Here is a 15,441-nt window from a genome sequence, read left to right as displayed (position 1 = left end):
AAGCCAACGGAGGAGAGGCTCGCCCTCTCTTCCGACATAGTTGCTCACGTTTAGCTTCAACGATTGGCCACGCGGTGTCGTCTCTGACGCCACCGTGGTAGAGGAAGCAGCATCACGCTGCTCCTTCATGATGAACCCCAGAGCAACACCATGTTGCTCTGTCGGCGATAGCGTACGCAGCATCCCAGCTACTGCCGCCTCCCCGATGACTGTTGACAGTCGTTGGAGTGCCTCCCACTCTGGATCCGACAGGTGGAGGCATTCAGCGCGTGCAACATGAGTTGCAGGCAAAGTGGAGCTTTCCATGGGCACCTCCGCGCTCATGAAAAGGTTCTCGGCTCCTCGTTCGTACAGCTCCGTACGAACGTTCAGGTAGTCGGTCGTTGGACGGACTACAAAGTGCTACCAGGTGTAATAGGCCTACCTTGGCTCACTACTACGACTTACACGTATGCGCAGGTGTATGAGGAAGCGTAGGTTTTTTTCCTTGAGTTAAGTATACTCGAGATCCACGAGTATACTTTAAACAAGATAAAGACTCCAAGTAGCGGGTTTTGGTAAAAGATGAGAACTGCTATTTTTGTTTAATGTTTCTGACTTCCTCTAAATGTAATATTCTAAACTAGGAATCTGCCAACGGCTGGTTGGCAGGATTCTGCTAACATGCAAGTCACTCATTGGCTAAAAGATGCTGCTTTCAGCCAATAGGAATCCTAAATGTGTATGGACCACCCGTCGTGGTGGTCGTAAATGTATGTAGCCATTGGTGTACCTTACACCAAGGTCGAGGAAGTGTTCAAACCTCTAACAGACATCGCATCTGTTAGAGTAACAAGTGACTGTAGCCACTTGTGCGTGTAACCCCGTTACAGTTATCGTATTCGTTGGAGAGGGTTTCCGACCCACCAAGATACATGGGAGCGGCGGGACGTCCTGCCGCGGGATGTTCTGCTGCAGGACGTTCTGCTGCAGTACGTTCCGGAAATGGTGAGGGCGTGCGAAGCTCACCACGCACTGTCGGCGCGAAGGTAGTGCGAACGCTGTAGTCACCTGCAGCGCCCGAAGTCCCACGATCGTCGCGTTCCTCGCGTGCCAGGAACTTGGCACGGAGATCCTTGAGACTAGCAGGTACACGAAACGTCGTGTACCCGTTTAAGTCGCGATCGCTCAAGCGCGCCGCACCCGGAAAGCACAGCGTGCACTGTTGGCCTTCGGGCACAGCGCATGAAATATACCAGCGTCCACAGAAGATCTGTGGAGCTGCTCCAGCCGCCCGCGCGTCGAGAACGTCCCAAAGCGTTCACGGGCATGCTTAACCCTATTGTGGTTGGTGGTCCTGAAACCTTGCAATATGCTTGGTTTTACAAATTTTATCCAATCAAATCACCTCTCTATTGATTTTGACCTATTATATCACTTGCGTAAACCAAGCATATTGCGAGGTTCTACAACAATAATTGCAATAATTATTGGTAAATCCCTGCAAAATGATATATTATGCTGCGGGGTGCGGCGCAAAACCAAGCATTTATGCATATTTTACACTTTACTATAGGGACTTCAGTATACAAAAACCAAGTATAATATTGATCACTAAAGGGTTAACCCGCTCGCAGTAAGCAGCCGGTTTCTTGTTAAAGTTCTCAACAAAAGCATTCCAACTTTGACAAAGTGCCTGAGCGGCAGGCACTTTGCTGCGAGAAGAAGTATTCTTGCTGGAGAAGTACCGGAGCTCGTGGAAGAGTCCGATGTAGTAATCGCGCCTTTGATTCGTTAACGGATCAAAGTACTGCTCCCCCGGTACAGCATCGTCGTGGATGCCGCTGCATACGTACAGCGGGATTTCATTTGGAGGCACGGTGTTGCTCACGCGGTCTGCGATCTCTGACGCAGACGGCATCCACGGATCGCGCGTTGCCTGAGCAGCGCGCGGAGAACTTGAAGGCGCCACATCACGCGGGTTACTTAAAGCCTCAGCAGCAGAGAGCGGAGTGTCGCTCTCGCCGCGCGAACGCTTCGACCTCGAAGCGCCCGAGTTATCTCCTTCACGAGGGCGTCTCGACCCGGCGTGCGGGTCGAGACTATCGCTGTCGATAGACTTCTTGCGCCTGCTTGATGAGGTCTCGCCCTCTTCCATCTCCACGTCGCCGTTCCCGTAGTCAACGGCGTCGTTGTCTACAGAGGAGCCTTCGAGGACAATCTCCGGCTGAGTTGTCCCCGCCGTAGCCTTGGCAGCAAGAGCGTAACGCTTTGCTTCCTGACGCTTGAAGTACTGAGGGACAGATATGGTCTCTATCCCGGCGGAGGCCTTCTCCTCTGCTGCAGCGGCGGTCTTCTTCTGAGGCGAGCTCATTGCGGAATGAGATCGAGTTTTCTTTCTCCCAACGTGAAGAATTGACCAGTGGTCAATTTCCTGATTGACTCGGCGCGTCTAACCTTGAGGGGGGATGGTGTAACAGGGTTACACGCACAAGTGGCTACAGTCACTTGTAACTCTAACAGACACGACGTCTGTTAGAGGTTCGAAAGACTTTCTCGACCTTGGTGTAGATACACCAAATGCTACATACATTTACGACCACCACGACGGGTGGTCCATACACATTTAGGATTCCTATTGGCTGAAAGCAGCATCTTTTAGCCAATGAGTGACTTGCATGTTAGCAGAATCCTGCCAACCAGCCGTTGGCAGATTCCTAGTTTAGAATATTACATTTAGAGGAAGTCAGAAACATTAAACAAAAATAGCAGTTCTCATCTTTTACCAAAACCCGCTACTTGGAGTCTTTATCTTGTTTAAAGTATACTCGTGGATCTCGAGTATACTTAACTCAAGGAAAAAAAACCTACGCTTCCTCATACACGTGCGCATACGTGTAAGCTAAAGTAGTGAGCCAAAGTAGATCCATTACAAATAGTGCTGAGTAATGTATTTTTAATTTGCATACCTAGTCGAAAACAATTACCATCACGGGGGAATTGTACCTATCGTATATCGTACCAAATATTTTATCCTTGCTCGGTAAAAATCAGCGTAAGTATTGAGCTTGCTACATAACATGTTCTTACAAGATGATATTGATACTGTACCACACAGAAATATTACTTTGGTCTTTCTCATTTGAGACCACGCAAAACCAAATCATACTTATCCACCATTTTGAGTTTTTTGCTAGGGCCAATCAAATTTTTAACCTTGAAATCGGACATAAGTGAAGCGCTGAGAAAAAGCTGGTTTTATTTTCACATTCACAATCACAAATCCTCATCCCAAGTGCGAACCTGAAACAGAACGCCTAGCATGCGCGGCGCGCCAGCAGCGGTAAAACGAACTATCTGCTGCAGGGACGAAAAGAGGGGGAAGTGTTGTCAGAAGAGGATCATTTTGAGCCATTAATCTCCCCAATCGGTGCGATAGAAGGTGAGAAATTCTGGTTCAAGTGAGCGCGACCGTAACGAAACGATAGTACCATATGTATATTTATGAAAATTCTGTAGTCACTTCGTTATCATCCGCGGTCATGCGAACTTATCTTTATCTTCATATTTGAAGGTGTTCCACGCATCATTGGGCGAAACCGAGTGTATATTCGTGTTCAGCGCCAAATATTACTCTTAGACAGTCAATAGTAAAACTTGAACTTAATCGACATTTAAAAATTCAAATTTTCAAATGCCCACATCTTGGCGCGGAGTACTCTTCTGGTGCTAAAAACGTATATGAATCGAAAAATCGCAGCGAGATCTATCGATCAATTTTGAAAAACCAAATTTTGGTGCTCAAATTAGCGTAAAAATGATCTGATTTTTGTTTCCAAAAATAGATTTCTTCTTGTTTTCTTTCCCGGTATAGCATTTGGATTGGTAAAAACAACGTTGTAATTTTAAAAGTAGTTGCCCAACGTCTTGTAAGAGCAATTATTTGTTAACTAGCTTTTCTGTGACGTAAGGAAAACAAAAACGTATAGCGATGAGAACACATTTCTACAATTCAATTTTATCGATGTGTGTATTATTGTGAAAACCACTTCTTTTGCCAATTTTGGTCGTAAACCGATCGATTAGCACCCTGATTTAACTCGATCGATTTACAAATCGATCGCGCCCTGCGGCATACGTGAGTGAATGTGCAGTTTAGGCGATTGTTTTATGGAAGTCAATTTGGTATAGCCGCGTTTGGAGCAGAATGCCCACCTTTTACTGGGCAATCACGCAGCCAAGCGATGCATCTAGACCACGATCGATTTCAGCCCTAATTTGTACTCTGATTAATTAAGTGATTGAGGTCTAATAAGGGGTTGCTACAGATGGGCGTTTTAGCCGGTTCGCACAATATTATTTATGCACTGATACTAGATAACACAACTAATCAGCATCCTATACCATAAGTAAAATGTTTAGAATGGGCTGACATTCTAAAGTATTTTTTGAAATAAATTTTAATATTTGAGTTGTTATTGCATTAACCATCAGTATAATTATGGGAAAACAATGTTATGTCTCATTACAATATAATGTCTACAGTGCCTACAGTATTGAGTCTGGCTCAAAATCAGTCTCGCTTCAACATTAGTCTGGCCCAGGCCAATTCGTGTACTGCAGAAATCGACAGCATCCTAATTAGTCTGTTAAAAATATTTACAGTAAGTCTGTTGTTAGTGCCACGATTCTAGCCAGTCTCTAGCTGTATTCAGGCCCCACCAACGTTTACAATTGTCCTTCTCGGAACAAATTTATCTGTTTTAAGCATACTACTTCTTCACTCCCCTATTCCGTATCATCTGATTAAAGAAATTGGAATAATTCACCGCAGTTACATCGTTTATGTGATTTCAAAAGTCTGGTCTATGAGTTCATCGAAAAATTAAAACAATAGGTTTCACGCTGGTTTGTGAGTTTTTTTATAATGTTCATAATTAGGTTGAATTCAAAATTAGTCTGTCCTTGTTGCCGGTGTACCAATTCAGCGGTCAGCGCTGAACGTCGGTATACCGACCAAAACCGACGAAACCGAGCGAAATGGTGGTAGTACTTTTGGTAGTACTTTTTATGTACATTACACCAGCTGTTCGTGTTTAGGGGATCGTGACCCCTGTACAGTGACACCTCTATAAATGACACCCAGTTCGCTCGGTCTAATACGATGTTTCAGTTAAAGAATTGATCAGATAAAGAAATGGCTACACTTCTAATGGCTACATTTTCAGATGTTAGGTGCACAAGGGCTTTCTTTACCTGGTACCCCTCCAGCATTTTCGTACTCTTGTTTTGTTTCGTCTTCACACAAACAGAACTCAACCAATAACGGTAGGCGCGGTATTGTCTGTTCCTACTCTTTCTTCTCATTGGTATTAGCAGAATCGCATCCCCTCAGGTTGTACGTGAGCGAGGTTATTGGAATATTTGTTGTCCCGATATCCTGCCACCATGCCTGCAGTTTTATCTTTTGCTTGGTATCTACTGCATAGCCCCTAGTTGTCTCGACATCATAATATTTTAGTTTTTCGTAAAATATATATGTACGCTGCGCTGATTGTAAAATACTGTGGCTAGCTTATTTATCACAAGCTTGCAGTTACTGCAAACTCTTTGTTCCAACTTAGCATCCCAAATACAATTTCTCTCTTCGCTCGATTTCTTGTGGCGGGAGTAGTGGTAGCAATGACATACGTGGGAGGAGGCTGGCAAGTGATTGAGAACAATATTTGAGTTTGGATCTAAGGGTTGAGGCGCCAACAATTGCGACCATTAAGAGAATAAAGAGGTTTATGATCAGTTATAGAACACCTATAGTGAAATCCATATAATCCCGTTTGCAGTCGAGGACCTAACCAGATAGGGAACACATGGTCAGTTAGAGGGGTTCATTTAGGGAGGTGTTACTGTAGCAACATACGTGAAGCAACATACGTAGCGCAACAAAGCCCCCGCAGCCAACCAACAGGTATGCAATAGAAGCGAGCAGCTCCAGTGTGTCATTCGACGTCCCCGCTACCCTCCGCCGCCGCCATGACGACGCCCAAGAACTCGGTGGCCAAGAAGCGCAAGGCCACGCCCGCTGCGGCCGATGACGACAGCACCAAGGCCAACACGACGCTGCAGGTGCACCGCTGCCGCTTCGTGGACTGGATGCCGGCCGCCATCCACGCACTCAGCTTCAGCCCGGGCGGCGACCGCTTGGCCGTGGCGCGCGCCAACGGCGACGTGGAGATCTGGCGCGTGGGCAGCAAGTGGCACCTGCAATTCGTGGTGGCCGGCTCAGCGCAGGCGCAGGTGTCGGCGCTGTGCTGGGCGCCCGAGAGCGAGCGCCTGTTCGCCGCGTCCCTGGACGGCACGCTCTGGGAGCTGGACCTGACGCGGCTCTGCAAGAAGCACGTGACCGACTCGAACGGCGGCCCCGTGTGGAGCATGGTGCTGGACGCCGAGACGCAGCAGCTGGCCGTGGGCTGCGAGGACGGCCGCATCCGCCTCTTCTCGTTCGCGGACGACCAGCTGCACTTCAGCAAGGCCTTCCTGACCACGGGCGGCCGCGTCGTGTCGCTGGCCTGGCACTCCAAGGCGGGCAAGATCTTCTCCGGCAGCGAGGCCGGCATCATCCACTGCTGGAACGCCGCCACTGGCCGCAACGAGTCGCGGATCACGCTCGAGACGCTGGCCAAGCAGAAGGCCGTGGTCTGGGCGCTGCAGGTGCTGGACGACCTGACGCTCGTGAGCGGCGACTCCACCGGTAGCCTCTGCTTCTGGAACGCGCCCACGGGAACGCTGCTGCAGAAGTTCTCGCACCTGACGGCCGACATCCTGGCCATCTGCGTGAGCCAGAACAACGACAAGCTCTTCGCCTCCGGTGTGGACAACCAGGTCGTCGAGTTCCGCCGCTCCGTCGCCGAGAGCGGCAACAGCACCTGGGCCTACTCGTACAGCCACCGCGGACACAGTCACGACGTGCGCGCGCTCGCGCTCTCGGCTGGGACTAACTCCGTTCTGGTCTCGGGCGGCATCGACACCCAGCTCGTGTGGTACCGCGGCAACTCCTTCAACGTGTCCAGACCCGCCAAGATCGCGTCCATGCCGTACCCGCGTTCCATTGCGCTGGCCAACGAGGAGCGCGTGCTCATGGTGCAGAAGCCCACGTCGCTGGACTTGTGGCGCCTCGCCACGCAGTCGAGCGCTACTGGCGCCGTCACGAAGAAACACAAGCTGCTGCTGGAGCTGAACGTGGGCAAGGCGCTGAACTTGTCGTGCTCAGCGTTAGCCCCCAGCGCCGCCTTCGTTGCGTGTTCGAACTCGCAGGAGCTGAAGCTGTTCGAGCTGAACATGGCGCAGGACTTCATGCCCAAGAAGGTCACGAACTTGCCGCGTAGTGTGGCGGGTCCGGCGCGCGTACTCGCCTTCTCGCCCGACTCGACTCGTCTCGTCATCGCCTCAGCTTCGCACCAGATTCGCGTGCTGGACCTGACCAAGATGGAGGTGCTCAAGACATTCGAGGTGGAAGCTAGTGAGCCGTCCCCGCTTGTCTCGCTGACCATTTCCTCGGACGGACAGTGGCTGGCCACGGGCGACGCGTCGAACAACCTCGCCATCTACAACCTCGACTCGATGCAGTTCTACTGCCACCTGCCTCGCCCCAGCGAGATGCACACCAACATAGGCTTCAACCCGTCGGGCAAGACTTTGGTGGTGACGCTCGTGTCCAACAGCTTCGTGTGCTACGACGTGGAGACCAAGGGCCTCTCGGAATGGTACCGCCAGAACCACGAGCAGTTCCCCAAAGAGCTCGTGGAAGGCCGCAGCCTCAAGGGCATGACGTTCGACCCGGCCAACCCGGACTTCCTGTACCTGTACTCGCAGCAGAGTCTGTACCAGATCAACATGGGCGCTTCCACCAAGAGCCCGCCCAAGAAGGCCCGTCGTCGTGCCATGAGCGTCGGCACCGACTCCGACGGCAAGAACGACGCTGCCGAGGGCGAGCTGGTGGAGCTGGAGGACGGTTTCTGCCGCGTGGTCAACCGCTACCGCCCCCTGTCGTTCGTCGACTTTGTCGCGGAGAGCGAGATGATCATCGTCGAGACCCCGTGGCTCAAGGTGCTGAGTCGCTTGCCTGGTGCTCTTCACCGTCATAAGTATGGCAAGTAAATACATAGACCCATCGGTATGATTATGCTCAACATCTCTACAGAAGTCTTAGGTGTGATCAACTACGCGCTCAGCCCGAGTCGTCGGATCTTCCGATGACCTTGACCTTGTGCCCCGAGAGGTCCTGCCACTGCTTGTCACCGCAGTCGTATTGGCAGCAATGCATGCGCCGTTTCCGGTCAAAGCCCACGATGGTGCAGTTGTACCAGCAATCGTATCGGAACTTGTAAACGCTCAACTCCAGCCCGATATCTCGCACCGAATTGACGATGAGGTTGGTAGGACGGGTAGCCTCTGCCTCAAGTCTGCTTGGAACTGCTGATACTTCATGCTTTGCCTTTGGGGATATCGTTCGCTTCTCCTTTCGAGGTACAGCGGCGCTGTATGGAGACGACGCACGGAATTTCTTCAAGGCTTTCAGACCTTTGTGTCCTTGGCGCAGAATTGGAATGGGTGCCTGCTGTGGTGGTGATAGCGATGGCGCTTGACTGTCTGCTTGGTTGCTGTCACCATCGTCAGGAGTATCGGAGGAGAAGGCTTCTTTCAGCCTTCCCTCGTTCACCCCCTTGTCTCCAATGTTTGGCTTTGCAGCAACTCTCGTTTGGGGAGGAGTCGAGGGCTTTCGAACGGCGTTTGTGAGATATGGGCTAGGTTTGCCATGCGCTGAGGTGGAGACTCGACGGAGTCGCGGGTCAGACGCAGCTGAACGAGGAATGGCTTTAACTCCAGGCCCTCTACTTTGAACCGGAGTTACGTTGTCTGTCTTCGGACGTTGCTGAACAATCTTCTTCTCCGATGGAGTTCGGTCAAGCAGCGGCTCTGGCCTTAGTGCAGCAGCGCGCTGCTGTTTGACCATGTTCATTTCCTCTTCGATGCAACGATCGAGCTCGGTATCACTGTGGTCGTCGATGTCATTCCCGCATATTGGGCAAGGGTCTGCTTCTCTTCGGCCAGGCTGCTCCTCAGTCTTGTCGGCTACATGATCACGATCTTGATTGTCACCACCGGCAGACAGGAGCTCAAGCTGCCGTTCCAGCTCATGCCGTTCAGTTTGAATCTCTTGCAAAATAAGTTCTTGGGCCTTGGCTGCTCGTTCGAACCGTTCGTTCTCTTCATCACCGTGGTCGTGGTCCGCAAACGCTGTGAAAACCTCGGGTTTCGTTCGTGTTTCAGCTCCTAGCGCTTTCAATTCGAGGCGCAGTTGATTTAGCTGCAATGACGACGTCGATGAGTGGGGTCGACCATCGACATGGTCGATGTTTCGATGAGTTGGTGGACTGGGATGCTGTGCTACAATACTCAGTTTCGTACGTTTAGTAGTCGATGGAGCTTCCTTCTCTTCGGCGGTATTAGTTGTATGCACTGCTGACGCCTTGCGAAGATTCGAGACAGCGTGCCGAAGCTTTTGGTTTTCGGCGGCAAGAGCTGCCTTCTCTTTAGTCAACCGTGCCACCTGCTCCTCGAGCGCAGCTACCTGCTGATGAGAACCGCTTTGCTTCAGCAACAGCTTCAGCCTGGAAATTTCGCGTTGTGCTTGTGCCAGCAAAATTGCGTCGTCCACCAACTCGTTTACTTTTACGCGGACCGTCACGCACTTGGCGCGGTCAGCGAATTGGAGGGTGGAGATCGTCTCATCAATAGCAGATTCGGAAGGAGAGATTGTAGCGATCACTACCGTGCGGGTGTTGCCTCCGAGACTGTCCTGGAGCAACCGTGTAAGTTTCGAGTCACGGTACGGGATGTGCGTCCGCTTTGGGTTGACGAGTGCTGATATGACATTGCCCAAAGCCGACAGACTCTGGTTGATGCTGGTTAGCTCCTTGCTGCGGTCGCTACCCATGACAACGTCCGTGTCCCATTTCTCGGAGCCAGCCAAATCCACGAGGTTGAGCTTTGCACGTCGAATGATTGTCGTCGCGCTCTCCAGACCACGAGACTCAACTTCGATCGAGAGCTGCAAAAGCGCGTGACTCCGACTACTTTTCTCGTTGTACGCTGTCGCACGGATCGTCCGATTTCGGTTGCCAGCCTTCAGTAGCTGCAACGTTTCTTGGAGATTCGTGACACGGAATTCAGACAGTCCGCTCACGTAGATCTGCTTCCCATTGCCCTTTATCATTTCCCGTACAGCCAAAGGGTCTTTCATGCGCTGCTTGTTATCCTGGAGCAAGTCGTAGACGTCGTTGTTGTAGATCTGCATGTACGAACAGTGGACGACACCAGCTGAGCCGTGCCGACTAATCGAACGAAGCTCGTCAAACAAACTCTCAATCGCACGGGGGATTACTCCCCAGTTAGGAGAGCACTCGGGGGTCTCGGGATCTAAGGTTGCTGGATCGAGATGGTGCTCAAGGTCGTTCCCCCTTTGTAAAACAGCAAACCGAACAAACAAATGATAAGTTTTTCGCCTGTCTTTAGAATCATTTTGGTTCGGAACCACCGCTTACTTACAGCATCGTGTGCGTTTTCCCGGTTCCTGTCTGCCCGTACGCAAAAATTGTGCAGTTGAATCCTTGGGCTACTTGCTGAACACCGTCACGAAGGTAGTCGAACACATCGCCCTGGTCGGCTTTCTCGTTGAACACGCGGTCGTACGCGTATCGAAGTTCGCGATCTACTTCGTTGTCAGATTTTCGCTTGCACACGAACACTTGCCCACCTTCGTCGTCTACATTCAATGTCTGTCGATCAACATGTCAGAGGGCTACACGAACCTGACACTCAACCAACACAAACTTACATGGTGACATGAATTTTGCTGGAGCTCGCGATCGTTGGGAGGTCGAACTCGGACGACGACTCGGACTCGCTCTGCAGCTTCCAGTGCCTCACCCATTCCTGCACCAGACTGCTTGGACGAGTTGCCCGACTGCAGTGCAAACCTAGTGATGCCTGAAAATACACTAAACGAGGCACTCACTTTTCCTATCTATAGGAAGCTGATCATGCACTTGAAGTTGGTCAGCGCTATGGTCTTGCATCTTCACGGCCACCAGTCTGAATTAACCAGGGAACAACGCTGAAACAGGGTTGACTGCTACATGACAACATGGAGCAAGTGCAGCATTTCCACGAGTACCTTCTTCGCCAGCGCACGCAGATTCGCAACCACCGACGGACTCTGCAGGAAATGAAAAGGTGTTGGAAGCTCCTTCCTCGTGCAGATCCGGATGCCATGTCGCGCGAGGAATACGAGAGCATGTACTCGACGTTGCTGTACGAGATGACCATTTGCTGGGATGAAGAGACAAACGACGCCGTTCTGGCCAAAATGTGGCAGCGCGATGCGTCGGCCTTTTCCAGTCTTGACTTCAACCGCTTCTGCTGCTCCATTTTATACTTTGCAGAAATGGTAAGTACGTTAAATGTATTATCTCGCTATACAGGGCTAAGTAAGGCAATGTTGTTGTGGCATATCTCTCAGTGGGTTCAGGAAATTACACAAGACGCGTATGTTCGAATATTCAGTATTATTCGGACGATCCTCTCCGGTCATGAAATCGTGCCAATGTCTTCATCCACGGAGGCTACTGACTCGACCTTCAAACCCTCACTTGAAAGCTTTGACGATGCTTTCGACCGCAAAAGAGACATGGAAATTATAAATCTCAACATCGGCAAATCGATCGCTTTCGACGCCGATAAATACTTTCAGCATTTTGGTTCTCCTACGGCGACCATCCAAGCATCCAGCATTAACTTGTTCCAGTTGCAGGAGCGCTCGATACGCACAGCCCCTCTTCGGAGTGATTTCGCTGCAGTCTACAATCGTCGGTACTGCGGTAGTGCCTCAAAGACGAAGTCTGGGTGCTCAAACCCGAAGTTACTGCGTCCGACATCGTCTCGTCAAACTCGATTGAGCATTCACAGTACCTACAACGGCTCGCCAAGTGCGCTTTCTGCCTCTCCACCACCGAATACATCTTGGACAGCTAGCACCTTCCTTTTGGCCGGAACTATTGCTTTGAAGCCCACGACAAACCTGTAGAATCAGTTGGTCGTCACGTGCTGTGGTAACATCCTGGTGAAAGCCATTCTGTCGCTTTATTAAAATCAACAACCTGTTATAAAAACGCTGGGATACTTGGTAACTCTTGTGATGCTCGACTGCTAAGCAAATCAGACGGCACTCCTTCGTCGACCATTGTTTGGAGCTTCGACGTAGATTCTAGAGCCTGCAATATCGCTGCGCTACTTTTCGCTTCTCCGCATGACACCAGTTCACCGTAGATTCCGTTATGTTTGGCATTTGACAGCGAAAAATACTGTTCTTGGAAGTTTTCATGATTAACCGAGTCTTGCATCGAGCACCACCGAACTAAACCGAGCGACTCACTCCACGCTAGAACTGTGACAAGTAGTCCAGATTGCTTGCTACTCGAGCCATTGCACTTTAAACAGAAGACAGAGTTCACAGGCCTCCAATCCGCTGTCGCTGCCACAGCAGCAGCTTCATGATTATTCGACTCGGCGTTTAAAAATGCCTGGACACCGACTGCGTTGTGATTTCGAATTCGATCAGTGTTTGCCGATGCATATGACTGTGTCTGACGTGACCAGCTCCTAGCAATGTGCAGCTTCTTCAGGACACGCTGGCTTCGTGTCGAAAGAAGCACTTGTCGATCTTTCCGGCGTTGCAGGACACCAGTGAGATCAGCTAACTCTGTCGTTGGACTACCGTTCCGATGGAAAGGGCTGGACGCTACCGCCTCCACATAGAGCTCATTAACATAAAGCGAGAGCTCGTATAGCTGGCCCTGAGGATAAAGGGTCAATATACTAAATAGGAGACAATCAGACTACGAAATGACGTACCATCAACAAATGGTCGCTTCGAGCAGCTTCTTCGTAGCAGATTTCAACTTGGTCAAGCGCCTTTTTCAAGTCTTCGTAGGACCGCATTGAAGGTATCACCAATAGCGAGGCGAGAATGGCGTTCTGTGCGTTATGAATCGTGTTCACCCAGGATGATACTTGCGGACCAAACTCGACGATTTCCTTCATTTGAGCGTTCGTTGGCCAAAGCAGCTCAATAGTTTTGGAGCGTTCAGAATGTAGACTCAACAGCATGATGTCCCGCAGTTCCACCAAGCCGATCACAACTAAAAAGCATGAATTCAGGAACGTCAACGACGAGGTCACGGATGTTGAAACTGTGAGTGCGCTGCGGACGCCATTTGCACACAGCAAGACTAGATAAAATCCCAGTAAAATAGTTTGGTTAATGATCAGCACTGGCAAGGCCAAGGAAATCAAGTCATCTTACCGAATACACCGTTGGCGACAAGCATCCAGTCGACCAAAATCGCCAAATACGACGTAGATTTGCAGCGATACGGATACCTCCACGTCCTGTACACGGCCATAGTTACCACTCCCATAACAAAGAGCGAGCCTTGTATTCCCTGGTTCGCCATTGAAGGAGGTGGAGATCGCAAAACCGAGAAATCTAACATGAGCGCCAGCTTCGAGAGACACATCTGCACCGGCATCTCCACTGAGTGTCTCCGGAACGATGCAAACTGCGGCATAGACAGCTCCAAATACGAATCCGACGTGCCCAATATGAACTCGAGCTCCTTCCCCCTCACGAACCGTTCGTGCTTCTCTACGCTCGTATGCACCATCGAGTCACGAATGCACCGCCGCAACATCCACGGCAAGCCAACCAAGAACCCGCCACCCAAGCCACACGTCACTAGAAGCACTGCAGCCACATGGCCAGGTCCTCCGCAGCTCATTCCCGTAGGGTCCACGGATACTGCTCCATCAGCGTCACAGTTCACTAGCCGTAGCACCGCCAACCCCACGGGCACGTATAGGAACTGCATTATCTGCAGCAGAACGTTCTCCCACGTCACACTGAGCAGCAAACAGTCGCTCCTGCCCTGCCTGGCCCACGAGCGTTTGGCCATTTGCAGCGCCAGCACGCCGCTCCACGGCACCAGCGCCCACACGAGCGCGTAGAGCCAGTAGTTGGGCATCTCCCCCCAGAGCGAGAACGGCTGCGACGTGGAGCCCATGGCGGCGCCCGTGGCTCGGAAGCTGAAGACGTCGAGCGTGAACGCGTTGACCCAGCGAGTGGCCTCCAGCCAGCGCGCGGGCCACGGCCAGGGCTGCGACAGCTGCCACATGAGCGCGAAGAGCTGCACGCCGTCGGTCAGCACCAGCGCCTTCTCGAGCCAGAAGCGACTCACCTGGCGGCTTCTGGACGGGACCACGAGCTCACGGCTCCAGTACGCGCCTTCCTTCTTGTCGGCATCGGCTGCTGCGCCGCCCTCTGCGCCTGAGTGCGCACTACGCTGCGGGATCACCACCTGGCGCCCCATTGCGAGAAGATGTTGAAGTTGAGGGAAACTTCTAAGACCATCACTCCTGACTGTAAATCGGAATTAGCCGAGTTCGAAAGCTCTTGACTGTCAACAACGTTTTGGCGACCATGGCCCTACCCAAAGGTGGCGCGGCGCGATGCATGGGCGCTGTGGGTGTATGGAGGGTTGGCTGACTGCGTGTATGTGTGCACTGAATATTTTGCAGGAGCTATCGAGAAGCTATTGAGAGACGTGGTGGGGGACGACGTGGCCATCTCGAAGGAGACGATCGATTGGGTCAACGAGTGCGCTGGCGGTACAGTCGCTGGCTGTGGTGGATACGATGCTCGGGAGCGCATCGTTGCTGATTGATGATTGATGTGTGCTTGTTGCGTCTGCAGAGTTCCTGCAGGTGGTTGGACAAGAGGCCAATAGAGTGGCGGAGGGTGCTGCGAAGAAGGAAAACTATCGCATCTCACAGGAGCACGTGACGGCCGCGCTGGAGGTAGGGTGGCAAAGGCTTCATTCGGCACGCAGGCGATATATCGTGACCATACTGATGTTGTCATGCACTGACTGCAGAACCTTGGGATGCAACGATATGCTGAAGAGATTAAGGAGCTGCAGGGATCGCTGGACGTGGAGAACCAGGTTAGAGCAATGGAAAGGTATGCACATTGCAAAGCCATTTACTGACGCCGCGGCATTTTGCAGAAAAAGAAGGAACGGATAGCATCGCGCAAGGCGGCTTCGAAGACTGCGTCGCGTGAAGAATTGCTCGCTGAACAGACGGCTTTGTTCAAGCAGGCCTCGTTGAAGGCGACAAAAGAAGGGTGGTAAGCAGCGGCATAGAACTCTAGCAGGCGGTACGAAGTATGTAAAATGTGAGCGCCATCGGGTCGGTTCACCTGTAGTTCGTGTTCGACCAGCGAAATTCTATCCACGTCAGCATCAGCATATGCGGCGCGGCCCACACGAATGAATCTACATCAACTCA

At 51.4% G+C, this 15,441-nt stretch overlaps 5 protein-coding genes across 5 annotated transcripts; 2 read left to right on the top strand and 3 right to left on the bottom strand.

Moving 5' to 3' along the window:
- Window positions 1-823: 823 nt before the first annotated feature.
- PHYSODRAFT_522834 (hypothetical protein) lies at window positions 824-2,353 on the bottom strand (the record flags this gene model as incomplete). Its single annotated transcript, XM_009536824.1, has 3 exons — window positions 824-1,209; window positions 1,236-1,311; window positions 1,595-2,353. 3 exons carry the CDS (start codon window positions 2,351-2,353, stop codon window positions 824-826), a joined length of 1,221 nt encoding a protein of 406 aa, XP_009535119.1.
- Window positions 2,354-6,009: 3,656 nt separating this feature from the next.
- PHYSODRAFT_247101 (hypothetical protein) lies at window positions 6,010-8,133 on the top strand (the record flags this gene model as incomplete). The annotated part of the gene is made up of 1 exon (XM_009536823.1): window positions 6,010-8,133. The coding sequence occupies one exon, from the start codon at window positions 6,010-6,012 to the stop codon at window positions 8,131-8,133; it is 2,124 nt and encodes a 707-aa protein (XP_009535118.1).
- A 70-nt stretch (window positions 8,134-8,203) lies between these two features.
- PHYSODRAFT_522096 (hypothetical protein) lies at window positions 8,204-10,969 on the bottom strand (the record flags this gene model as incomplete). The annotated part of the gene is made up of 5 exons (XM_009536822.1): window positions 8,204-9,072; window positions 9,121-9,431; window positions 9,504-10,496; window positions 10,585-10,814; window positions 10,874-10,969. The coding sequence occupies 5 exons, from the start codon at window positions 10,967-10,969 to the stop codon at window positions 8,204-8,206; spliced, it is 2,499 nt and encodes an 832-aa protein (XP_009535117.1).
- A 1,154-nt stretch (window positions 10,970-12,123) lies between these two features.
- Window positions 12,124-14,462, bottom strand: PHYSODRAFT_318559 (hypothetical protein; the record flags this gene model as incomplete). The annotated part of the gene is made up of 4 exons (XM_009536821.1): window positions 12,124-12,141; window positions 12,624-12,890; window positions 12,949-13,325; window positions 13,400-14,462. The coding sequence occupies 4 exons, from the start codon at window positions 14,460-14,462 to the stop codon at window positions 12,124-12,126; spliced, it is 1,725 nt and encodes a 574-aa protein (XP_009535116.1).
- Window positions 14,463-14,669: 207 nt separating this feature from the next.
- Window positions 14,670-14,952, top strand: PHYSODRAFT_409143 (hypothetical protein; the record flags this gene model as incomplete). Its single annotated transcript, XM_009536820.1, has 2 exons — window positions 14,670-14,760; window positions 14,846-14,952. Coding segments are annotated over 2 exons (198 nt in total), but the record flags the coding sequence as incomplete, so codon positions are not given.
- Between the last annotated feature and the right edge of the window lie 489 nt (window positions 14,953-15,441).

This window comes from Phytophthora sojae, assembly GCF_000149755.1.
Source record: "Phytophthora sojae unplaced genomic scaffold PHYSOscaffold_9, whole genome shotgun sequence".
Taxonomy (NCBI): domain Eukaryota; phylum Oomycota; class Peronosporomycetes; order Peronosporales; family Peronosporaceae; genus Phytophthora; species Phytophthora sojae.
The sequence above is the reverse complement of the archived record's forward strand: the minus strand, read 5'-3'. Positions and strand labels throughout refer to the sequence as shown.